Raw genomic sequence first — 26,648 nt, forward strand, 5'->3', positions numbered from 1 at the left:
AGGTTTTGTTTGGGGGTTTTGTTTTATTTTTACTATTATTAAATATTAGGGGTATTAGGAATTTGCAAGTTCTGGCATTATGTAAATCATTGCTTTCATTTTTTTTAATTATAAGGAGGTAAAGATTTCTCTTTTATACCAGGGAGCATTATTTGTCATTGGCTTTCTGCTTTTTTAGTTTTCACCGTGTCTAAAAACAATAAACGGCATTTGTATATTTACAGATTTAAAAATTATAACTAGATTGAAAAATTGTTAAAGTAATAAATCAGAAATTAAAATATGTGAGGTTAGACTATAAGGAATGATTTGGCTTAATCAATTGCATATTCAGATAATATCCTGTATTTTCATTATGTGAAATTTTATGAGAGCTAATTTTAAAATAGTATTGACTTCTTAAACCCATTAAAAACTAAAAAATTAATTTCCTCTGTGTAAATTTTGTACAAATACATGATAAGATGGCATTGGAAGTTCAAATAGCTTAATTGAGTTTGAAGGGGGAAAGGTCATTTAATTGGTCTATTGAAATGTTAACAGAAACAGATATGCCATGGAATAGACTTTAATGGCAGCAGTGTTGCTCCAATGTCTGTATTCACTTGCAAAATTGTTAATTAGGGCTCTTTGGTACTTCATTTGTTTTTGTATTGGTGTACATAGTCCAATAGGGAAATCAATTTTATAGAAGAAATTTGTAGGACTGGCTAGAACTCTAAATTGCATGTTTACTTGTTACTCGTAAGAGAATACCTCGTACAGTAAAACCCAAGTGCATTTTGAGTTAAAGAGCTCTGCTTCTGTTCTGGGTAGCAGAATGTCATCATCGTTTTTCCATTTTGCTTTCTTGGTAAAGTTAAAAAGTCCTAAATGAACATCTAAATGTCTGAGTCTACGTGAAACTTTTCTTAGCTCAATATTTCCAGAAACTAATGTCATTGTTTTTTAGAGAAAACTAAGGAAAGAAAATGTAGGGAGTGAGGTGTGTGTGGTATTGCTAATTCCAACCTCTTTAAGTTAAGGTGTAAGTGGAACATCATTCTTGATGTGTTTTCCTGAGAATTAGTGCTGACTTCACTAACTAGGAACAACAGCTAAAAAGAGTATTCCAAAGAATTTTAAGATTTCCTTCTTAAACTTTATATGATTCATTTTGTTGTAAGTTGAAACTTTTTTAATGAAATTCTATTACTGAATGTTGGTCTTGTACAATACATGCATTCATAGTACAATTTGTACTATTTTACTTACTTTTAAAAACATTTGTGGAGTAAGGAAGGCTCTAACCAACATTTGAACACATTCCAGTAATTAATGTTATAACTGTTTGTTTTGTATAATTAGTACCACATTGTTATAAAGGCTTGAAAATGTGAAGTCTTAAAGATCATCAAATCTAGGTCTTTTATCTTACTGATGAAAATTCTGAGGCCACGATAAGAGACTGACTCAGAGCTGTTATTTTCCGACTCACAGTCCAGCATGTTTTCCTTCTCCTAAGCCATGCTGCTTTATATACAGTCAATTTTTTTAAAATGAGTAAATGTTTCAAGAAAAATAGTGTAGTTTTTAAACGTATTTTTAAAAATATGTTGAACTATTTGCTATAGTGAATATATAGCTAAATGAATCTCTAATTTGAATCCCCTAAATAAACTAAAAATATATATTTATGTGATTTATCGGAATAGAGTAAACCTTTTGTTTTTGTTTGTAGTTTAGACTGAACATTCAAGAATGTAAAATATTATGTAGAATAAAAAATATATTTTAAAAGATTCCTATAGAAAAAATGATGCATTTTAATATACTAAATTTGCTCTGATTTTGTGATAATGGAATGTTTCTTAGGTTCCAGTGGTTTCAGGCTTTTAAAATAGATGTCAGTATATTGTTAAAATATTTTGGTAATAATTATATTAATCTTGTACCATGAACATTACAGGTTTATTGTAATGTGCTTTAAAATCCTTAGTTAAAAATATATCTTGATTGTTTTCACGTACGTTTCCTACTACATATGTACGTAGTCCCTATTTAGCTTAGTAGGGTAATAAAAATTCTAGAACATTTCATTGTACCGGTATGCAAATGTATTTATATAGGAATAAGTTTAGGTTTCCTTAAAGAGGGCAACAGAATTGAAAACTGAGGCCAACAAATAAATGAAAGTTTCTCTAAATCCATTGGATAATAGAGGCAGTGTTAAGGCTAACCATAGTGTTGAACTAAACAGAGGGATTACCCCTGGGTTTTGCATCAGTTGTTTTCTGCCGGGTGGCCTCACTTGTCAAAAAAAAAAAAAAAAAGTTTAACAGGCAAACATTCACATAGGCACACTGAGAAAAGAAGTATGCTTAATTCCATCAAAGCTTTAAAAAAATCAATCATTAATTTATTCTACAATTGTTGGTCATTTGTGAAAAGCATCTGGCCTTTAAGTCATAGGATCCCAAACACAAGTACAATGTGAACACTTGTGAAGAAGCTTCAAATTTGGTATAATGTAAAAAAGGTATTATTAGCATGTGTATAGCTATATCTCAGTGTACAACTGTATTTGTTTATTCATAGTGCTTTAACTCTACTTTGTTTTTTGGACTTTGAAGTTGTTATAAATGAAAATGTAATTGCTTTAAAATATAGAAACTGTTAATTGGCAGCTTTAAAAAGTCCTGCTTTTTTACATGTCTTTTCATGGTTATTTAGCAGAGTGATATTTCAGCAATCTTGGCATTGCAAGTCAAAAATGGTTTCTAATGAAGTTTAAATTCAAGATAGTAAATACATTTTTCAAATAGTTTCAGGAGAGACATACCCTATTTTCCATATGGCTAAGTAATTGTTAAGATGTTTGTTTTAAAGCTGGACTTAGATACTCCTGACTGCTCTTTAATTTGATAGAGCTAGTCCAAATGATTTTTTTCAAGAAACTTTGGTAGGAGAATGCAGTGAAGTAGATAAATGATTTTGCAGCTATACTCATATTGCAAAGTATAGAACTAACTCAGTCATTATTACTATAGTAACAGCATTTTTTAATAACTTTAAAGCTACCAGTAGAACAGTTCAATGCTGCGATGCATTTAAATATTAAGCCTTAAGTTAGGTCTAATAGTCTAACAATATATAATTAGGCTCACACCATAACCACAAATTTATACCTTTAAAATTTAGAACACGTAAAAAGAACTCTTAAGGGGTAAAAATTAGAGCTTAAAATAGAAATAAAGAAAAGTTACATTATTTTAATTATGTGCTCTAATATAATATGAATAGTTGATATATAAAAACTATACCCCCCACCCCATGAGAACATACTAAGTCTAATAGTTTGTTACTGGACAAAGGAAATAAATGTGAAATAACCAAATGCTACTGTGTTGGAGATTTCATACAGAAATGACTTCAAACAGAAATCTTACTGTTAAAATTTTACCAAATGACACTTACACTATATTTCACTGCCCACTGCTCTTTAGCTTTCCCTGGGTTTTAATAACTACTGATTAAGAGAAACTATAAACACTATTTATGAATAAGGTTTGATTCTAAGCAAAATAATTAATAATAAAAAAGTACTTTTTCACAGAAAAATACTAACTCTAGACATTTATCCCAGTGCCATAAATATTATTATAACAAGATGACCATGTTTTTAAAATGCATATTGAAAGTAAATTTTAAATTTTATGTCATATGTAGAATTTATCTGTAAACTTTGTTTAGCTCTCATTTCAGAGGTACTAATATCTCAAGTACTGTTAGGATACTAGGGATGAGAGGAAAATCACTTAAAAATGCTTGTGAAATATAATGTTTGAAATGGTTCTTTGAGAATGTGCAGATTATGGCTTGCATAGGGACTGCTTCCAAGCTCTCTGGGAAAATGAACTGTTGACATTCTTTTGGGTCATCATCCAAGATAGGAGGGCAACCACAAGGATTTAGTAGATAAATTCATCCCCAAAGACCATTATCCATTTCATTGCAACTTGGAAACATTCATGTTGAATAGTAGCATTAATGTAGCCTATTTAGCTGTTCAAAGTGAGCCTTATGTTTAAAAAAAAGCAAGAAAGAAAAGAAAAAGAAGATGACGATGAAAATCAAACAACTAGGTTAATAACTTATTTAAGCCTTCTAAGTGGTATTCTTTATTTACATAATTCTAAAGCACAAACTATTTTTTTTCTTTATACTATTTTCAAAAATAGAATTGAGGTCTATTACAGTGAGCAGTGAGCTTTTGAATTTTAACTAAGTGAATCAGTCCTGCATGTTGCTTGTTAGTCGTTTGTGACAAAGAGTGAAAATAAATTAGTGTTTTAATGTTGTGTTCTGAAATGAGTAGCAACATTTTTTAAAAACTGAATATTATATTATTTAGGTCGTTTCTAACTCTTTTTGGACTTTATGATTCAGGCAAAAGAGAAAAGCAAAGCTCTGATAAACGCCTTGAGGGGATGTACTAAGATTCACATACATGCCCTTTTTTATAAATGGTGGAAAAAAAACTTTTTGACTCAAACTAGAATGATACTATATAGGACTGAATGTGCAGGAAAGGTTCCCACAATGCATTGTGCAGACCTAGGGCTAACAAATACCCTGCTGCTTTGAAACCCACCCCCCCCCCCAAAAAAAGACAAAAGCACAATGAAATAGAAAGCTTACCACCGGTAGCTTTCAAAACGACAAACTAGGCAAACTATACATCTCCACCACTCCAATTTTGTCAGAATGCTAATGAGCTTGCTCTGATCTTTACTCGGCTTCCCGTGTTTTCTACATCTTCAAGGACCACATGGCGCTAGCAAAATAAAGACAACTAAATGAGAATTTCGAATGCTTTTTGTGTTAGGACCTGGTGCTTTTCAGGGGACGCACTCGTTGAATATTCTCAACTTAAAAGAGTACAACAGGGGGTTGGGTATGAACTTTTTAACAGGAGGAAATTTGTACAGAAGTAAATTAGTGAGATGAGGAAAATATGAGAAAAATTTCTGATTAATTTCCACTCCATAATATCAATGACACCTTCAGCCCCACTCATACTCTTCTAACAAGAGATGCTGATAAAAGATGAATGATTCTGTGTTGTTCACAGTGAATGTTTAGTGGTTTTTTAATAGCAGCATTCTACATAAAAGGCACCAGGAAGTACTCCGCATTAGCAGTTGAGATCACTAGTTAATAGGATGATGTCTTTTAGCTTTTGTCACAAGATTATTAGAAAGGATGGGTTTCTGTTCTCATCTTTGCATAGTTTGGAGTGCCTGTTGAGTACAAGTGCTAAAATACAGGTTTCTCAGTATTGTTTCACATGTAAAGCAAAAAGCCTTTTAATGCAACACCTTTTTCCGTTTTTACCAGGTGATTTTGTTATTGATCTCTAATCTGCCCCTTTAGCTGTATTAAATGCTTGAAGTGTTCTGCTTTTCACTGTAGGCTGGATGCTAGCTATTTGTGTTTATAAATTCATTAACATTAAAACAGGATCTATAGACAACATTTGATTCTATGACTTAGATAATGGCAGTTTATGTAGTTTTACGTTTAGGGTATCGATAACAAAAAGTTAAGATTGCCTGAATAGATACTATAAAAATAGGTTCTTAGATTTAAGGAAACATGCTTTTATGTGATTTAAATTACATATTTGTAAGGAACATTTTTCTCTAGCTCTGTGTCTTTTCCCCAGCAATCACTGCACACTAGTGAGGAGATAAGTAGTCAACTCTATCTCAATCACACCCATATCTGGAAGGGGACAATGAAAACCAAAACTGGGGACATTTTTATATAGAAAGACATCTGAACTTAGAGTTAAACTGATTCTCTACAACTAATAAATAACCAGGAAAGGAAGTTTGATACAGTAATACTTTCAGGTTGTGTGGGGAGAAAAAATTTGGTGATGTTTTTCACATTTACGGTACATGTTTCTGGTGTATCTCTAGTCTTTTATCTTAAGTTTTATCTTATCCTGAAAATTAAATTTTTGTACATTAAACTTTGTTCGTATTCCTTAAGGTATTGCCTCTGTAATTTATTCACACCTCTAAAATTTGAAGGGGCAGAAACCCTATAATAACAGAAATAACTTGGACAACTTTAGTCAATAAAGTCAGCAAAAAACTGGAAACTATCTTCTAAATATAACAACAGAGTGTTTCTTAATATCTGGTTATTCCTTGTTCTCTGTCATTTAGTACAGCATTTCTATGCTTTTCACAGCTAGGATGGGAATTAGAATTCATGTGATAAAATGTCTCCATTTTGTAGAGGTTCTTTTTTAAAAAGACATAGTATGTATGTCTATTTTATACAAATTACAATAAGAAGCCATACCATTGAAAAATACTCATTAAACTAACTGAGATATCTATATTGGCATTTGGGTTACAAAACTAAAAAAAGCTTAACTATAACTTTCATTAATGACATTTTAAAAAATCATTACATAACATGGTAAAATAGAAAATAGAAGTTCTAGCTTATTAAAGAAGAATGTTTCCATTTGATCTCTACTGATACAAAATGTGAAATAGACAAGATTATAATAGTGTCTCTGCAAAGGAACTTTTTTATGAATAGAAACAAAATAAGTAAGGGAATTTGATTATGTAAAGTAAATAAAGTTACATTTAAAGTTCTGTAATGGTAGAGACTTAGCCCATTGTTCCCCACTAAACTAATTGTAACTGACAATTCATAGGACATTGAATCTGTGCATAATAAAGAAATCAGGTTTTTTTAAAAGTATGTTTGGAAATTTTCTACAAGTGAGTGTTGAACACAATTTCCAAAGGCAAAGAGCTCATCCTTTGATAGATTCTACGAGTTGATAAAATCTATTCCTTTCTGTAAATAAAATGCTAACATACTTTTGGTAACTGTAGTGTTATAAGTCAAGTTTGAGCGCCTCTGTGTTTTCAGCCAAGTCAGGATTTTAGTTACTTTGTGTCATCTAACACCAAGAATGCAAAATAATATAAAATCATTTTCTAATTGCAAGGAGTGATACAACTTCATACAATTACATTCTAATCCAATATTTAGAAAAATAAAAAGCATAAAAGAACATGTCAAACAATCATTTTATCACATGCATAATTAGCAGAGTCATAGCCAGGTGGAAGAAATAGTGAGTCAGGGCCCAGCTTTCCAAAGTCTCTGTGTGAACCTTCTCTCTGGTGCTCCTGTCCATTAGGACCAAAGCCCATCTGTCTTCCTTTGCTGTTAGCATAATTATAGGCGAGGCTTTCTTCAGTACTTAATCCTCAGTATATACCTTCATCTGAAAACATGGGCTCAGCCCTTCCAGCAGTGAGTTGGAACCCTGGCTGGGAGAATGATAGCCAAGATCTCATTCTAGTATTTACTTTATTCATTCCTGCTTACTAGCTCAGCTTCATAGCTGTGAACCTCGATTTCTACTTTATTAGAATGAGGACACTATGGCTTTAAAAATAAAAGTTGGAGCAAAAAATCTAACTGCAGTTTGCATAAAGGATAAGATTCTTTTAACCTTCTGTCTTGTGATTTTCTTTTATTCAAAAAATATTTTTTGAGCCCTATTATGTCTAAAGCACTACACTGAGAGTAGAAACTTTTAACCCTGGTTACTGAATATAACCAATTCAGATTGTGTCACACTGAGTTAAGGGCAATATGGTATGGCAGCTAAGAGAATTGGGAGAATTAAATTAGATACCTTATATCAACCATTTGCAAAGTGCCTGGTACATATACCAGGTTCAATAGATATCAACTATTGTTACTTATATGCTGTCTTTAATACTTAAATTTGTCAAGGTCTCCTTTGAAATAAACTACCAAAAAATGAAAAACACTAATATGCCTGGCTGGTGTAAGTCAGTGGATTGAGCACAGGCCTGTGAACCAAAGAGTTGCTGGTTTGATTCCCAGTCAGAGCACATGCCTGGGTTGTGGGCTAGTTCCCCACATGAGGGGCAACCACACATTGACATTTCTCTCCCTCTCTTTCTCCTTCCCTTCTCCTCTCTCTAAAACAAACAAACAAACAAATAAATAAAGCGTTTTTTTAAGAAAAACACTGATATATTAGGAATGATATTCATTACCATCAAGTGTTAAATAAAATACTATGATAAATACTGGGTTTTGAACATTTATATATTTATTTATTATTATATATTGCAAATATATTGGAATAGGCTTTTGTTGAAAACAACAGTGACTAGAAATAACAATGTAAAGAAAACAGTAAAATTTGTTTTTTAAAAGGGAGTTTACATTTTAAAGTGCTCGAAGTACTTTTGCTCTTTATTTTTTTACACCTTCAATTTTGAAAATTGGTAACATTCCTAAATTCTTTTATTTCCATAGTCTTTCCTTTCTGTAGTTATGCGGAAAATTAAAACTAAAAAAAATAAAGTTGTCATACTTCCAGAATTTCTGTACTCTCAAAATGTGTTCAACTGCATCAAACATCTTTAATATATTTCTATCTGCATTTCATTATTTGGGTTATTTAAAGAAGGAAAGTATATAAATTATACCTAGAAGTAGTATAAATCAACTGTTATAGGATTACTCTAGTTCATGCAATAGAAACATTTGTTTCTTCTTAGCACTCACTCTATGTCCCAGCTTTTTACTATATATAGTCTTTAAGTATATAGGTAACTCTTTCATCTGCTGACTCATGTTTGTTCATTTATCCAGAAGGACAAATGTATATAATTTCTACCAGTGATATTTAAAAAGTACTTTCCACTACTAGAAGTTTTGAATTGAAAATATGCAATACAATTTTTGAACCTAAAGAATTATCACATCACCAGAATTTTCCATTTGGAACATGTCTTGCCTAAAGTGAGGTACATCCTTATTCTAGACTGCAGTAAAAAAAATTTAACACTTAAAAGAGAGAAATTCCAGGAAAATGTGTTTTTCTCAGCAACTATCTATGAAACAAAATTTAGGCATTTGAACTGATTTGGCAGCAACATGTTTTTCTTCTGAATGTGAAATTAAATTTGTGTAATGTCATGCCAATGCTAAAATAACATCTTATACATGGAATATCACCCTTTCTTTTTAAAAAATCTTGTTATTTATTTGTGAAAGGGTTAAGATAGTGGTTCTCGAAGTTTTGTTTGCATAAAAAACACCTGAGGAGTTTGTTAAAAATAAAGATTCCCAGGCCCAGCCTAAAAAATTCTGATTGAGTGAATCTGACGTGAGGCCCTGAATTCTAGTTAATTCTAACATAGGTGACCCACAGACCACATTTGAAAAAAGGGCTAACAATAAAGCTGATACAACTTATTAAATAAGGTTATTGGTAGGTAAAATATTTTCATACAGATAGAGATAAAATTTATATGAGTACTTAGCACAGAGCCTGGCAAAGGGTTGGCACTTAATATAAAAGTAGTTGTTGCGTTCATCATAGTGACGATTTAATTATTTATTTTTGTTTCTATCTTTAAAATTTTCCTTAGCTGCTAAGTAATATGCACATCTCCCATTCTTTCATAACTCCTCACTTCCCTCAATACATATATATGTACATACACACACCAAATACACATGCATGCTTACTCTCTCCCCCAAGAAATGCCTAAAGAACTGGTTTGGCATTTTGGCATAAGATTGGAAAGTTGTGGGATTTTTTTTTAACCCTTGACTTATATATAAAAAAATAAGTGATAATTGTAAGAACATTTTCGTAACTAAATAAACTAGGAGGAAGCATTAGGAATTTGGCTAGACCCTCAATCTATATGTTTCATTGAATTGATATACTAATTGAGTTCTGTGGATCATTTCCAGAAATAAACAACTTAAGTTACTGTATTTTGAGAAATTTATTTTAGGACATCCATGTAGGAACCAACTTTACAAATACATTTTCTCCTCTTTGGTTTCATCTTGACACTCTCTATCCCAAGAAGCTTAACAAAGATTTCATCATTTTTGTTTTGGTAAAAATGACATCAGAGATGGCTAAGCATGTAGGATTGCCTCCTCGGTTCAGTTAAAATCATGGGAGTTTATGTACTCCAATACCTTTCTCCCAGCTTCCCCACATGGCAACACTTTTCTTAAAAAGATGTTAATGTACAGAGACAACTGGATACATACTGACCAATACTAGGTCCTTAATCTTTGAAACAGAACTGTCCAGTTGAGATGACCTTTTTCCTATTTACAAGCTCACAAAGTTCTGCTTTCAAACCATTGTTCATTCCATTGTGGAAACATTACCAGTTTTTCTTGTAGTGGATTGTAAATTATGTCTTTATTTTAGCTACTAGTTATGTTTTTAACATTTTTCATAGGCCTCCCCATGCATTGCATAAGAAAACTGAACATATATATAGTCTTTGCATCTGTTCCTTGTCCACACATGTCACTTTTAAGCTGAAATGTGAAAGTCATTCATCCACTCAGAGGAGCTATTACCTCAGGAAAAGTTTATAACAGAAGTCAAGGGAAAACTATCGAGCTGATATCTATTTTTTTTTAAATTAAATCATATATTTTTAAATGCTTAATACTACTTTTTAAATGGGGGGCTTAGAAAACAGTTATAGAGAGTGGAAGATTAATAAAAATTCTATGATTATCTTTACAGCTGATTTGATACAAATATGTATATATAAAGTTATTTTCCTGAGGGAATATAGTGGACTTTACCATCAAAAAAGAAGTATATGAATTAGTTTTCTCCTGTTTTTAGGCTGGTGACATTGAGTGGAAAGTGATATGTAAATTCACTGTATACAGGGCTGTGAACATCTAACTTGTGAGTCCTGCTTTTACTGACTGGTCATATACTTTACCCACCCCAAAGCTACCCAACCCCACTCCCCCAATGCCAGCTCACTCTGAATTAATAGCACCACTTGGTGGCCAAAGTGAGGAATTGTGTAGAGCCCCAGCATTTCTTCCCACCAGCAAGCATGTTTTCTTCCACTAGACAGACCTGGTCATAGTTGTATCTGTTGTGCTTTTGAAGGATCTAGCTTTGTAAGGAAAGTTAAACATAAGCCAAGGAAGGTAGGTACTCAGACTGATATAATTTTTTTATTGAAAATAAAAACAGTTTTGTATTTCACCTACAAAATAACTTTCCACAAAAGTAAGTTATTAAAGCAGTCAAAATATTTTAATTTATCATGAGAATAAAATTACAGGGAACCAAAATTTAGAAGTTTTAACAATTTGTTTTCACCCAAGTGCTTGTTTTGAACCTTACAAAATTGTTGATGTAGACTAGGAAGCTATTTTGCTAAATTCTGAACTCAATAATATTAAGAGGAATATTGTTAGTACTAAACAGACTTGAAGTTGACAATGACTGTTTTTTTAAGTATATTTTATTGATTATGCTATTACAGTTATCCTGACTTTTCCCCATTTCCCCCCCCCTCCTTTTCCCTCCTCCACCCCACTCCTCCCAGGCAATGAATGCCCTTAACCATTGTTCATGTCTATGGGTCATGCATATTAAGTCCTTTGGCTACTCCATTCCCTGTACTGTACTTTACATCCCCATTACTATTACATGACTGCCTATTTCTACTTCTTAAACACCTCACCTCTTCACACATTCTCCCACAGCCCTGTCCTATCTGGCAACCATCAAAACACTCTTGTATCCATGATTCTGTCTCTGTTCTTTTTGTTTGCTTTGTTTGTTTTTTCTGTTGAATTGTTGATAAATTATTTAATTGCCATTTTGTTGTTCATAGTTTTGATCTTCTTTTTCTGAAATAAGTCCCTGAACATTTCATATAATAATGGTTTGGTGATGATGAATTTTAGGGTTTTTTTTTTTTTCTTATCTGGGAAGCTCTTTATTTGCCATTCTATTCTAAATAATAGCTTTGCTGGGTAGAGCAATCTTAGCTGTAGGTTTCTGCTCCTCATTTCTTGTCAGTCCCTTTTGGCCTGCAAAGTTTCTTTTAAGAAATCAACTGATAGTCTTACAGAAACTCCCTTGTAGATAACTAATCCCTTTTCTCTTGCAGCTTTTAAGATTCTCTCTTTATCTTTAACCTTTGGCATTTTAATTGTGACATGTCTTGGAGTGGGCCTCTTTGCATCCATCTTGTTTGGGACTCTGTGCTCCTTGGATTTGGCATATCTATTTTCTTCATCAAATCAGGGAATTTTTCTTTCATTATTTTTTCAAATAGATTTTCAATCTCTTGCCCTTTTTCTTCTCCTCCTGGCACCCCTATGATGTGAATGTTGGACCTCTTAAAGTTGTCCCAGAGGCTATTTTATATTATCCTCATTTTTTTATTCTTTTTTATTCCTTTTCTGCTTGGTTGTTTTTCGCTTCCTTGTGTTCCAAGTCATTGATTTGATTCTTAGCTTCATCCACTTTACTATTGTTTCCCTATAAATTTTTCTTTATTTCAATTAGTGTATCCTGTGTTCTGACTGGATCTTTTGTATGCATTGAAGTCCTTACCCACTAAGTTCCTTGAGCATCCTTATAAAGAGTGTTTTAAAGCATCTGATAGATTGTTATTTCCATTTCATTTAGTTCTTTTTCTGGAGTTTTGATCTGTTCTTTGATTTGGGGCATGTTTCTTTGTCTCCTTGTTTTGGCATCCTCCCTGGGTTTAATAAAGCTGCTTTGACTCCATGTCTTAGTAGTGTGGCCTAATTAGTAGGTGTTCTGTCGGGTCCAGTGGCACAGCCTCCCCTATCACCTGAGTTGGGTATTTGAGGTGCACCTTTGTGTGGGCTGAGTACACACTCCTCTTGTAGTTGTGCTTTGGTCGCTGTTGGCAGATCAATGGGAGGGATTTACCTGGGCCAGTCAGCTGTAAGGATTGGCTGTGACCACTGATCACTAACCTGTGCCCTTGTGGAGGATCAGCTGTGCAGGGGCAGGGTGGTGATTCTCCTATGTGGTCTGTAGCTGTCCACTGGGTATGCCGGCCCTGGTATTTCCTGGATGGTGCAGGCAAGGGCCAGCCCTCACCTGTGTTTTGCCTGGGACCACCCTGCCTGAGCTATAAAGCAGTCTGAGATGGTTGCTACTTTTGCTGGGCTTGGAGATTCCCATTCAAAGCCAATCTGTGAATCTAGGCTAGCTGCTGCTAGTGTGGGGCCTTGGGGTCACTGAGGGAAGCTTTTGCTTGTGTGAGAGGTTTTAGGAAGTTGTAAAGGATGAGCCAAGACTAGCCATTCATATGGAAAAGCAGCTTGGGTGGGCCAGTGTATCTGGGGATTTCTGGGGCAGGCAAACTGTATCAGACAGGTTGATGGAGTCTTAGATATGGCACAGGCTTACAGGCTCTGTGGGGGGAGGGTTTAGAGAAGAGATAATGGCTTCTGCTTGCCTTGAGGCCAGATACTTCAGTTCCTCCCTTTATGCCATTGGTGCCTTTCAAGCTGCTTCTCCAGTGCTGGAGCTCAGAGGGAGTGAGTCTGAGTAGGTGAGTTTATGTTTGGGTTCTTTAAGAGGAACTGCTTGGGGATCTAGAAGTATCTTCCACTGAGTCAGTCCCCTCTGGTTTTTGCAGCTAGAAGTTGTGGGGACTTATCTTTCTAGCACTAGAACCCTGGGCTGGGGGGGCCTGGGACTCGTCACTGCCAAGACATCCCTCCTGAATTTTTATCCATCACACATGGGTGAGGGGCCAGCCAGTTCCATGTCTGCACCCCTCCTACCAGTCTGGGTGGATGTGGGTTCTTTAATTCTGTAGTTGTCAGACTTTCATTTAATTTGATTTCTGATGGTTCTAAGTGATGGTTGTTCTATATTTTAGTTGTAATTTTGATGTAGTTGTGTGAAGAGGTGAGCCATGTCTGCCTGTGCTACCATCTTGACTGGCTATCTCAGTCATGACTTTGGGGAGGAATGTAGGTTAAGTGTTTTAGATGTGATTGTTCTGACTTATTTTAAGTGGGCTGTACTGTGGAGTGAGGCAGAGGACATACAACACAACAAGGACATACAGCTAACTGCTGGCCCATAAGACTTTTACCAGAATCTGAGAGGGACTCTTGGGGAAGCATGATATTCTTCAGCCTAAGGAGTATCTTTAAATCTATATCACGATAAAAGAGGGAATTGAATTTATCCTAGGGATTAAATTGAGAAAATTTGAAAATAACTTTATCTTTGGGAATTCTAAAGATTCTACAAGTCACAAATTTGATTTTTTTTCTTTGAATTTTTGACTGAAAGAACTGCTATATAAGCCAGAGAACCTTTGGAATAGACTTATCAGAACATGTGTAACCTTGGGAATAGGGATGTCTCATGAGGGCGTTGCATTTTAGTAGTACCTTTAAGAAAACTGGGTAATGGGTAGTTGATGGGCTTCCATAGTTTAGGGGAATGAAAAGTTGAAATGGTGGCAGGATACTTTTTGGTTGATTGATCCAGTAAAATATATATGTGTAGACATTAGAAATGTCATGCTCAATGGAACTAACATTTTAAGACTTGCACGAGATTGCCCATTGTGCTTGCCTCTTGTGGGTAGGTCTTTTTGGTGCTTGCAGAGGCAATCAGAAAAACTGTAAGACTCTGTCAGGTGGAATCACCTTGCCTTGCTCCATCACTAATCCTAGGAATTACACACCAAGGGTAACTCTAAAACTTGAATAAAGAATTGGTTCTGCCCTGACTAGTATAGCTCAGTGGATTGGTTGTCAGAGGTGGCTGGTTAGATTCCCAGTCAGGGCACATGCCTGGGTTGGGCCAGGCCCCCGGCAGGGCCATGTGTGAGAGGCAACCAGTTGATATTTCCTTTGAACATCTATATTTTTCTCCCTCTCTTTCCTCCTTCCTTCCCCACTCTCTATAAATAAATGAAATCCTTTTTTAAAAAAAGAATGTGGTTCTGTACCATGTGCATATGAGAGAAAGAGAAAGACATTTACAATAGCATTTATTACAAGCAGAAACTATTCTAAATGTTTTACATATATTGAGTCAATCTTTTTTAAAATCTTATGTAGTAGAACTATCATATTGATTTTACAAATGCGGAAAGCGAGGCATCAGAAGATTAAGTAGTTTACCAAAGTTCCCATATCTCTTAAAGAACAGAGCTGGAACTTGAATACAACCTGATAATTCAGTACTAGGCAGAGCATTTTTGTTTGGGCCATTTTCCTTGAAGGATCCCTTAAATGCTCAACTGAAGTCATAGTAGCTTAGAGTTGCCCAACAAGTGAGCAAGTCTCTTTCTGGAATCCCCTGTTTGGGAGACATTGTACACCAAACTATACTTCAAGAATCTTATGGTCACATCTGCATAGGAGAAAAGGCTGAGTCCCGTTGACATCCCCTGATGTACTGCTCTGATGTCATTGTTAAGTCCCAGGGGCCTCCCCGGGAAGAGTAAACTAAATCCTTTCTAGTAATAGATGAACTAAGTGAACAAAATTGTTTGTTTGTTTGTTTGTTTATAAGCAGCTTGAAGGTTTGCTTTTTGGTTTTTTGTTTTGCTTATCAGCCACTCTGAAGGCTTTGTCAGGGTTGGCCTGAATGCTAAATAAAGGGCCTTTTCTGGTAAGACTGGTTACCTATGTCAAGTAGGGTGGCCAAGAGTGGCTGGTGGCAAGAGTGGTTATTCATGAGACAGATTGCTTGAATTAACTAATCCCTAACTAGCTCTATTGCTTTAGGTAAGTTATATAACCTCATTTAGTATTCAGTGCTGTCACCATCATCATTATCATTATTATTGCCAGCTGATGAGAAAGTTATTGGTTATTAGTGATGTAAAAAGGGAGTATATGACGTAGATGGCCTGAGACACTGTTTTTCCCAGGGCTTCAGGAAACAGCACTGTGAACACAAGTCCATCATTAAGGTCTTTTGTGTATCCTGGTGAAGAGAATGGCTCCACTGAGAAGGTTGAGGGACATTAGATGAAATAGTATAGTGTTGAAACACAGTAGTCACCTGGCCTGATCTTGAAAAACAGCACCCACTGCATTTGATTCAAAATGTTGTGTAGTAAGCCCTGGCTGGTGTAGCTCAGTGGATTGAGCGCGGGCCTGCGAACCACAGGATCGTGGTTCTCTTCCTAGTCAGGGCACATGCCTGGGTTGCATGTGCAGGGGACACACCAGAGGCAACCATACATTGATATTTCTCTCTCTCTCCTTCCTTTCCCCTCTAAAGATACATAAATAAAATCTTTTAAAAAAATGTTGTGTAGTAATTGAAGCCCTATGCAGGTTATAAGGCTGCTGGAGATGGTTTTGCAGGATCCTGCTTTCATTAGGCTTCTGTGTTTTGAGAATGAATGTGACCATAGGCTAGAAGGGGACAGGCATAATTCCCTTCAGCCCTCTCTCACCAAATAAAAGTATTTAAGAAGGTACATAAGAAAGGATAAGTTAGTGGTACCTGGTTGGCTGAAACCAAGCAAGATCAAAGAAGGTACAGAGTAAAAGAAGTAGTCATTCTGCAGGTAGTACATTGGGGTTTAGCGGTTGAACTCATCCCTTTTTGGAAACTTTAGGTTCTGGGGACATCCTGGATATGATTTTTAAAGGACATTTTAAAAGTTTAAACAACACAGGAGGAGGTTACTTAAAGGAGTAGCTAACTGACTACATAATACATCTTTGTAGAAACTATTAAAAAAAAAAAGACTTGGCCCCATCTGGGTAGCTCAGTTGGTTAGACCATTGTCTGAGTAAGCCAGGGTTGTGGATTCAATAGTTGGTCAGGGCACATATAAGAATAACTAGTGAGCTCTGTCTGGTGTAGCTCAGTGGATTGAGTGCTGACCTGTGACCAAAGGGTTGCTGGTTCGATTCCAAGTGAGGGCATGTGCCTGGGTTGCAGGCCAGGTCCCCAATAGAGGATGCACCAGAGGCAACCACACATTGGTATTTCTCTCCCTTTCTTTCTCCCTTCCTTCCCCCCTCTCTAAAAATAAATAAATAAAAATTTTAAAAAGAAAAGACTTTTCGGAGCATATCTACCTGGTTTGTCCATCTATATTTTAAAGTTATAGGTTATTTAATCTATACTCTGAACAGAATCTGTTCTTCTCTCCTGGCATTTAGTAAATCAGCCATCTTATCTATATTACCAATTTCATAACCTGATTTTAAAGAGGCTTTGTTTTAATATCAAAATGTTTTTCTGTAAAAGTGATGAAAACTTGCTTTCTCAATGAAGGTTTTTGCTTTATAAATATTTTATTTTATTTTTATAGATTTCATTTATTTATTTTCAGAGAGAGGAGGAAGGGAGGGAGAAAGAGTGGGAGAAAAACAATGATGTGTAAGAGAAACATGGATCTATTGCCTCTCACACACCCCCTACTGGGGACTTGGCCTGCAACCCTGGTGTGTGTCCTCACCTGAATTGAACCAGCAACCTTTCATTTCACAGGCCAGCATGTAATCCACTGAGCCATACCAGCCAGAGCACTTTATAAATATTTGATTTTTGTTAAGGATTTTCTTTTAAAATTACATCAGTTCATACTTAAAATTGTCACTTTCTTTTTTAACTTTATTTTGATAACTAGTAAATTTTTCAATCTGTTCTTTTAGCCCATAATTTTTAATCTTAATATTTAACTTTTTAAAATATTAAGCAGTATCCATGATCTACTTTGTTTTTAAATCTCTAAACTCACTTCAAATAACTAGACTGTCATTACCTGGAGCATAGCCACATTGTTGTGTCACATGGTTCTGGATGTCTTTCCTTTGCACCAGTGACGGTGATGACCCATTAGGGCATTCACTTTGTTTTTCTAGCTGCAGAGATGAGTTTGTACTGATTCACCCACATTTCTCACCTATCCCTCTTGTGACCAATGACCTACTGTAGACTTTGTACAACTAACAAAGATTTGAGATATAATTTGTGTCCATAAATTTTAGAAATTTACCCTCCCTCCAGCTATTCCTAATTATGTGTCTGTCTTCACACTAGACTATGAATGCTTTTTCAGAGGACACCACATCTTTGTATGTCCAGTTCCTAGCTTACCGCATGTCATCATCACCCTCTTCATTATCGTCATCATTGAGTACTGTGCTAAGGACTTTACATTTCTCATTTAATTCCTCTAACAACCATATGAGGTAAATAATGTGGTTATTCTTATAGGGATGGAGAAACTGAAGTTTAGAGAGGTTAATCAGTCTAAGAATAAGGGACTCAGCCCACTTTTTTAACCAAACTGGACAAAAGCTGTTATGAATACAGACTTAATGTTCATCTTATTTGCATCACATTCAAAATGACAGATCTAACCAGTCACAAAAACTGTAGATGGAAATAAATTGGACCTACCAGAATTTATAGTGTATCCAAGAAGTTTCTAGGAATTAATGTAGGTAAACATTCATAAAGGTACTCCTTAATTTATTTACAAGAGGCCTTTATTCTAATGTTCATTATGAGTCAGGTGCTTTTCCATAAAGTACTTAAATTATAGATTGTGTCCCAGACCATCCTATGTAAAGCTATGTGCCAAATGACCTAAAAAAAAAAAGATGAATGCCTATTCTCTCAATAAGAAGATTCCCCACCAGAAATTTTGACCTACTTGAACATATAAAAGTTTAAAAGATCTTTTGTAATATATAATTTAGGGACAAGTACATACATGTTTAAAATCATGTATCTTTAAATACATTCATCTAAAAATATTGTTACTACTTTTCAAGAAATAATTTTATTCAGCTCTTCATGGTCTTCTTCAACATGAATGTCTGTCACCTCTAGAGCCACTGTTTTGTCATTTCTGTGGCATGACTGTGAGAAGGCCGTAGGACAGAGAGGGGCAGAGAGGAGTCTGCCAAGTGCAGTCCAAACAAAAAGGGCTTCATGAGAGGGGAGAAGTGGCTGGGGACACTCTCCATCTGTAAGCATGGCTCACATGCACATTTTCCCTGTAGTGGAGGATGCCTAATTGGTTCTTCAAGTAGAATCCAGTCCATTTGGTTGAATGATGCCTATAAAAGTGACCCACTAACTTACTCCATTCCATTTTACAAAATATTTTAAATGTACCTTAAAAACACAGTTTCAGAGTTCTGTCCTAAGTGTTTTCTACCATTAGCCAAGTACCTATTTATAGGTAGTCAAGATAATCATGTGTTACTTGAAATGGGGGTTATATTATGCCTTTAAAGGCTTTTAGCACTAGTTCGGGGTCAACCCCATCCCATATGTACTTTTTTTTAAATGCTAAAACTGTAAATAAATATAGCAAATTTTATCATTTATAATTTTCCCATGAAGACTACTTCCATGTTTTGTTTTGTTTTCTATCTTAAGTTTGTGCTTAGTTTGCCTTTTGAGAACTCTAGCACTGACCTTTGGCATAAAAAGGCTCTTTGACTCTACTAAGGAGTTGGTACAGGAAGACTGCTGTTAGTTTTCAACCTTGAGAAATGGCTTCTTCTTACCTATAAGCTTGTTGGGGGTTGGTATTTTGGCAAAGTTTCCTCTACCTCCTCCTGTAAAAAGTGTATATGTAGAAGTCTGTCAGAAGTTATCTGCACAGAGATGTTACCCTGAATCCCCACATTGTTTTACTAAATGGGTAAATGAAAGGTGTGTTTAATTTGAGGGTGTGTTCATTTTTATTGTACTTAAACAAAAGGAGACAGGATTTGCCCCCAAATGTATATTCTAACACTATAATAAATACATCATGCTGAGCAAATAGTTTTAAGACAACTGCTGTTGAAATCATCAATAAAGGTTATTAGCTTCTTTTATGTTGATTGCTGTTTGAGGATATTCTTGGAGTAGAAACATTTATTAGCTGCTCTCTCATATAGTAAAATTTGTTTTTATAATAAAGTTCTATTTCTTAAGTTTAAAATATTTTCTGAAACTGGGGCACCAGAGCCCTGCAATAGTGTCAACTGTGGAGTGCATGTGTACATGAGCCCACGTAACTGCAATAAATTCATCTTCTCATGTGTTAGATAAATCTGCCAGATTTCACTTCCTTCATTATTAAAATGTTTTTTCCAGTTAGTTAGACACCTTTATGTGTCTCTCTATTGTAATATATTATGTCTTCCAAAGGTCATATTCATGTAATCATACCATCAGGACAATTTATAATAGCAACTTTTTTGTTTTGATGTTTGGTTTGGCTTTGCTGTGTTTGCTGTGTGTGCCCTTTAAGGCCATATCTGATCACTAGTCAGCCATCTCCGCTATGGGGCTATGGCAAGAGTTCAGCATTCTTTAATGTTTTCATGGTGGAAAATCTTCAGTTTGTTTATATGTACAACAGTCTGCTTCTTTGTGTTTTAATTCTTTCCTATTTATCTTTTTTCTAGCTAAAATTATATTGGCCTTTATTTTGCATTTATATGGGAATTCACTATCTAAAAATAAATCTTTCTAAATAGATAATTTTATGATGAAAGATTAATGAGGAAAGTTAATTGGTACACAGCTACAGTCTTCCAAACTGTGCTTCAAGATTTTAGGTTTTTGACATCACTCTACTTTTACTCATTTAAAAAATTTACATTGAAAACACTACTTCTGAAAAAAATAAATGAAAACTATATACAAACTCCTGGATGAATTCTTGAATGAAATTAAACCTTAACTTTAAATCTTTTTTTTTTTTTCAGGAAATGAATGATATATAAAAGTGGTTACTCTAGTCAACTAACATATATGAAATATGTAGAGCTCTGTATCAGGCTATTAAGTGGCTTTTGTTAACTATGTGATAGGAAGAATGATTCAAAGTTATATTTACATAGTTACTTTTCCTGCCATTGTCATTATTCTTGATGATTTAACAATTTTTACAAATCGTATTCCAGCTACACTAATTGATTAAAAGACAAAACTGACATTAATTGAAGACATTGTGTTGTCAGAAAAGACACTGGGTTCCTGGAGGCAGAATAAACAGAAGTCTATAAGGAAACAATGTTATAGTGATATTTTTATTGGTTATATATTTGTAATAAACCTGAGGCACTGTGTTTTAAAATATAACTCAGGCAGTCTTTCACATTTTACTAACTACACTGACTTGTAGTTTTTCCACGTTGTTTAAATTTCAAAGTGGTCTTTTTGATAGTACATGTCTTAAATTTTTCAGTTCATAAAATTTAAAAATTTTTTTTGAAGTATCAGTGTCTGATTGTAAGGTGATAATGTAGTGGTAAGTACAAATCAAAAATAATTTTGAAAGAGTAATCATGTAAAGTGAAACAAAAAATGATTTATGGCCATTTTATAAAATAATGACAGTCTTCATTTTAAGCTACAATGTAAAGTGCTTTATTCTGAGATTATGTATTGTGGCAGAAGCTAAAACTGCCTTTTTTCTAACAGTGCCAGAATACAGCCTCTTTTTCTTTTTGCACTAACAAGACTGCTTTACCACCACAGCCCACTCTAAGTAATTAAATCAATCCTTTGTACTTACCGTATTCTCCTCTAGTGACGGTACTAGATCTGATTATATGCTTCATGCATATTCAAAGTACTGCACTGACAGCTCTTTAATGAGCTCTTACTTAATCAGTATGAACAATGTTCATCTTGTTCTTTTTTTTCCTCATGCATTAGAGCTAGGAACAGTTGGGAAAAATGAAACATCCAGCATTCATTTGAAAAATATATTGTACTTTGAAAAGTGTCTAAGCTGAGGAAGTTGCATTCTGCCCTTTAAAAGTCTGATGGACAAATTGGATTACTAGTATTGGATTAAATAACAAATGGTTAGAGGAGAAATGAAAAAAGCTCACTGTGATCACAGGCTTTAATATTTTTTGTTACTTATAAAGCTAAAGGGGTCTTTAACCAGTTATTAAAGTCAGGATTAATTTGTAATGGTTTAACTTACTGGCTTTTAAAAAAGCTTTTTAAATTTAAAATTTTTTAGGTCCCTAAAAACAATAGTGTAATGATGTATTAGGAAAAAGTTTAATTTTTTTATTATTCAGTTAAGTATAGATTTCCATCATCGTGTACCATCTCAAATAAGGAGTAACATAATTGATTTAACCTTAACTATGGTTTTCAGTTAATTTATATAATCTCTGTAGTAATATGTAATGTCTTTAAATATTTCTTATTGTTAGGCTTATTTCCTTTGAAACATAAAACTCTTATATTACTAGTTATTTCCTAACAATTAGGGGAGGGGGATTTTTAGTCTCACCTAGAAATCATAGGCATGAGTCAAACTGAAAATAACATAGGACCACGTCAATATTGTTATTGTCAAGATGCAGTCTCCCATTGAAGAAAATGATGCTAATTTAAGAGTAGGCAGGTTGCTTCTAGTATTCCCCGAAAGCCTCAATTATAGGTTAAGTTAAACTCAAAACAAAGTTTTAATACGTCTGTATTTTTAAAAGATACTTAGATTATGAACAGAAGAATTAAGTCTTTAGTCAGAAAATAAAATGTCATAAAAACTGCACCTATTAATATTGCACACATGTGTGATTTCAGTGATCAAAAAGGCCTTCACCAGGGCACAATTGGCCTTTTTCCAAATTGCAAGCTTTTTCTCAGCTTTTTCTTTTTACTCTTTCTTCTTTTGTTGCTACCCAGGGATTTGTTCCTATCGCAGCCTATATCACATGACTAGTGTCAAGACATCACATGGCCTAAAGTGAATACAAAACCAGCTACCCTAAAAGAGAGATTAAAAATACTGTAAAACAATAAAGACTTTTGTTCATACTCTTAAAAAATCTATCCTGTCTGCTCTGTAACATAAAGTTTTAACAGCATTTAATGAAGAGACACATATCCTCACTATTCTCCCTAATGATGAACAACAGATATCTATTTTTACAAGGATTCTGTGGAGTATATGTTTAATCTTTTGCACCCAAAACACCTCTTTTTACTCTATTTTCATTCTAAATTTTACTTCAAATTTCTATCAATGTAGAAATAGTTAATTAAATGGCACATCCATAATTTATGCAAGTATTAAAAAGAATGAAGTATATCTTTAAACATGACAAAAGCACATCACTGGGCAATATACAGGGGTGGGCAAAAGTAGGTTAATAATAAAGTTAAATAATATAATAATTAATAAATAATAATACAAGAATAAACTGTTTCATGTACTCACAACTGTACTTTTGCCCACCCCTGTATGATATGATCTCACTTATGTTAAAGAAAAGACACCTGTATGTATCTGTACATGAGTTATCTCTGTGTGTGATAGCTATGTGGTCTGGAAGGAGATACGCTAAATGGTAACAGTGCTTACTTCTGGGGAAGAGGAGTAGAGTGGGGAATTGGGAGGGTGAGGTTGGTGAAAGAGGATTTGACTTTTTACTCAATTATACCGCTGTACTGTTTGAATTTTTAAAATGTGTTTGAGGTAAAAGAAAATATCTCGCTTAATAAGAAAAAAAAACTTAAGACACTTAGCTGGGATATTGAGTCCTAGCTGTGGGGTATTTAATTTGTTTTTGGATACTTTAGTTAACCCTATGAATCTGTACAGAAGGTGGACTGAAGTATTAAATAATGACCTAGCAAAACAATAAACCAATAATGGGTTAAATTTGGGGTAAAAATTATACATTTGACTAGGTACAATTAATTTGAAAGGAGAGTATGTAACAAGGTGGGGGGTAATTTTTTTTTAGTATGATTGTGGTCTACTTCTACATGAATAATACCAAATATGAATTATATATATTATAATCCTCGATGCAGTGGCCTTTGGGGGAGGGCAGTAGTGTAGGTGATGGAGTGGATATTAGGAAAAGTGAATTTTAAATGTGCAGTTAGTAAATTTATAATCTAAAATGTTACACCAACTCTCTGCTCAAATGTTTTCTGATTTACTGACATTGTTATGTTCATTATAATGTGCTTTTTCAGATAGCTATAAGCATTTTTTTATAACCTGGTCATTTACAATGTATTTCAAATAATTTGTAAGAGTTTACCATATTAGGGATGATGACTTCCAGAATGGTATATGCACTATGTTTTTAGTTTACTTTGGGAGAGAAAACTAAGAAAAATTCAAGTCTCTACAAGTAGAAGCTTTCACAAAATCTCTGGACTTCTCTGATCTTCCTGCTAGTCTTGTAATTCTCATAATGATTTAAAAAATTTTTTTATCATGGCCACATGTTTGTCAGCGCCATGAGTTTCTCATTGAAATATAATAACAAATCAGCCCCTGGGGAGGATTTAAAAGTTGGAACCCTTTTGTATGGTCGGTCTATAGATATGTTCAGGGGGACTGGAATATACATTCTGAATGATACCAGCTTTAGAAGATTGGATGTAGAAGATTATGAATTTTTAAATATCGATTTCTTTTTTCAGGCCTTGGACTTTAATCTTACGTTGTTGTAAACTGTATAATTTGTACTATCGAGGTAGCCGAAATGTTGCATGTTAAAAACAATACTTCTGCTAAACTGTTATTTGCTTCTGAATGTCATATAAGAAGAAATAACTCTTCCTGAATTATAGGAAGAAACACAGAAGAAGAAGAAGCTATGATGCAGGAATGGTTTATGTTAGTTAATAAGAAAAATGCCTTAATAAGGAGAATGAACCAGCTCTCCCTCCTGTAAGTATTCACAGCTGTTTTTTTCCCTACAACATTGATGGATCTTAGGCTTTTTGTTACTGTTTGGGGTTTCATATTTATTAGGCCTAATTTTTTTCTTTCCTTAGAGTTACAGTTTATTTTATATGAAAGAATAGTATATAACCAGTTTTCATCTGAACAGTAAGAACTTTAAAATAGTGATAGTAAAAAAGTTCATTATACTGAAAGCCAATGAATATAAACAATTTTTATATTTAAGAAATAAAGCTTTGTACACAAAAAGGAGGTTTGATATAAATGGTTTAGAGGGGGAAAAATCGAAATTTATTTAACATCAAAGTTTAAGTCAAAAATTAAAATAACTCTTAATAAAGACAAAAGTACCTTTTTCTTCTACAGATGATGTTACCCTAAATTTGGGGATAAAAGATGAATGAGTTACAGAGAAGTGACCTTTTAATGACTATAAAAATTACAGTAAATTGTAGACGAGACCATATGTAAGCATTCTTAGTTCTTAGCATTTAGTTTACTATAGGGCTTAGTGGTTGTTCCTTTTTGCTACCTGGGAAGGTTCTTATATTATGCTACCTAGTTTGGGAAGGAACCAGCTTCCTGGTGTTTTATTTTAGTGACAACAGCTGTTTTTGTCATTTCTGCTATGTCTGAACTTGATAAAAGAGTTATGAAGAAGTACAAAAGTTAACTAATCCCAGATTTTTAATTGTCACCATGTTAAATTTGCACTATCACTATTGTCATGTTTCTTGTATTTGCACATAAAGTTCTAGACAAAAGAGTGTTGTGAACTATGAAAACCATTTGCAAAATAGTCTTATACCTGGCACTTAATACAAGAAGCTTTGAAGAATGAGACTACTTATTTGCAGATTAAAATATACCTCTGTGCAATTCAAAATTGAAGGAGAAAAATAATAGCCCTAGTAAATATTCAACCTGAGGAAGGTTTTAGGTTTGTGTATCATTTGTTTGGAGTAGCTTAAAGTTAAAGAGAAAAGTCAGTTATGAGTCCTAAAATCAATGTAACCTAAAGGTTCTTTTAAGTGTTTAATGATTTAGTAATTAGCATATTGATGAACTTTTGCCACTTGCCTAGGGAAAAAGAACATGATTTAGAACGACGGTATGAGCTGCTGAATCGGGAATTGCGGGCAATGCTAGCCATTGAAGGTAAGAAATGCTATGGTGTAGTGAGGTATGTGAGGTGTCAATTGTCAAGAGAGATTTAAAGAGTGTAATAATACACTTCTGGTCTCCCTAGGTGTGGTCTGACTAGAGACCTTAGAAAATGCCTTAGAATAAAAAAACATTAGTTATGTTAAACCTAAGGACCTTGATTCAGATAAATAATCATTATCTTGCTATGAAACACAGAATTGTCTTAATGTTTGTCAGTAAGCTTAAATGTCAATAAAATGAAACATATAAGGAGTTAAATTATTTAGTTACATTTTACTATGTGCAATTTAAAGTTTTTCCACTGGGGAGGTTTGAGAAATACTTATCATTTTGATTCTTCACATTCAGACTCTAAATTTTACCTTAATATTTAATTGATGTCAACCCTGAAAAATGGCACTATCCAATCTACTATAGTTCTTAAGATTCCAACTCCTATTAAATGATTATTCAGACAAAGATTGGCATAAGATGGAAACGAAACACTTTCACACTTTTTTCATAAAGGTTTTAAATGAATTATGTACTAATCCTAAGCATGGTTCATAATATCAGTAAACATCAGCTAGCTTAACTATGGCATATACTAATAAGATTTTTAAAAAATTATTGGGTGTTTTAGAATGCTGTTCTTATACTTAGTTGAAAATGTTTCATAGTTAAAGATGTCTGTCTGCTTAAAAGCTAATCCATTGGGCTCTGTAAAATGGACCTTTTGTCTAATCAATGCAAATTGATTTTCCTATTCTATATTGACCTCTTAACCCATTGACTGTCCATGGTAATTTCCTTCTTTACCTGATAAGGTACCTGATCTATAATAAGTCAATTCTAATTAGTTCAAAAACTGGAAAGTTAAGTTTGTAAAGGGAAGACAAATGAAAC

At 34.1% G+C, this 26,648-nt stretch overlaps 1 protein-coding gene across 1 annotated transcript in view; it reads left to right on the plus strand.

Moving 5' to 3' along the window:
• EHBP1 (EH domain binding protein 1) overlaps positions 1-26,648 on the plus strand; it is a 361,085-nt gene that overhangs the window by 328,532 nt on the left and 5,905 nt on the right. Inside the window, exons 22-23 of the mRNA XM_037049039.1 lie at positions 24,482-24,581; positions 25,681-25,754. Of these exons, the coding sequence (XP_036904934.1) occupies positions 24,482-24,581; positions 25,681-25,754 (174 nt within the window). The remainder of the gene's footprint in view (positions 1-24,481; positions 24,582-25,680; positions 25,755-26,648) is intronic.

The sequence above is a fragment of the Sturnira hondurensis genome, unplaced genomic scaffold, assembly GCF_014824575.4.
Source record: "Sturnira hondurensis isolate 20B ecotype Veracruz unplaced genomic scaffold, ASM1482457v3 Scaffold0006413, whole genome shotgun sequence".
NCBI lineage: Eukaryota > Metazoa > Chordata > Mammalia > Chiroptera > Phyllostomidae > Sturnira > Sturnira hondurensis.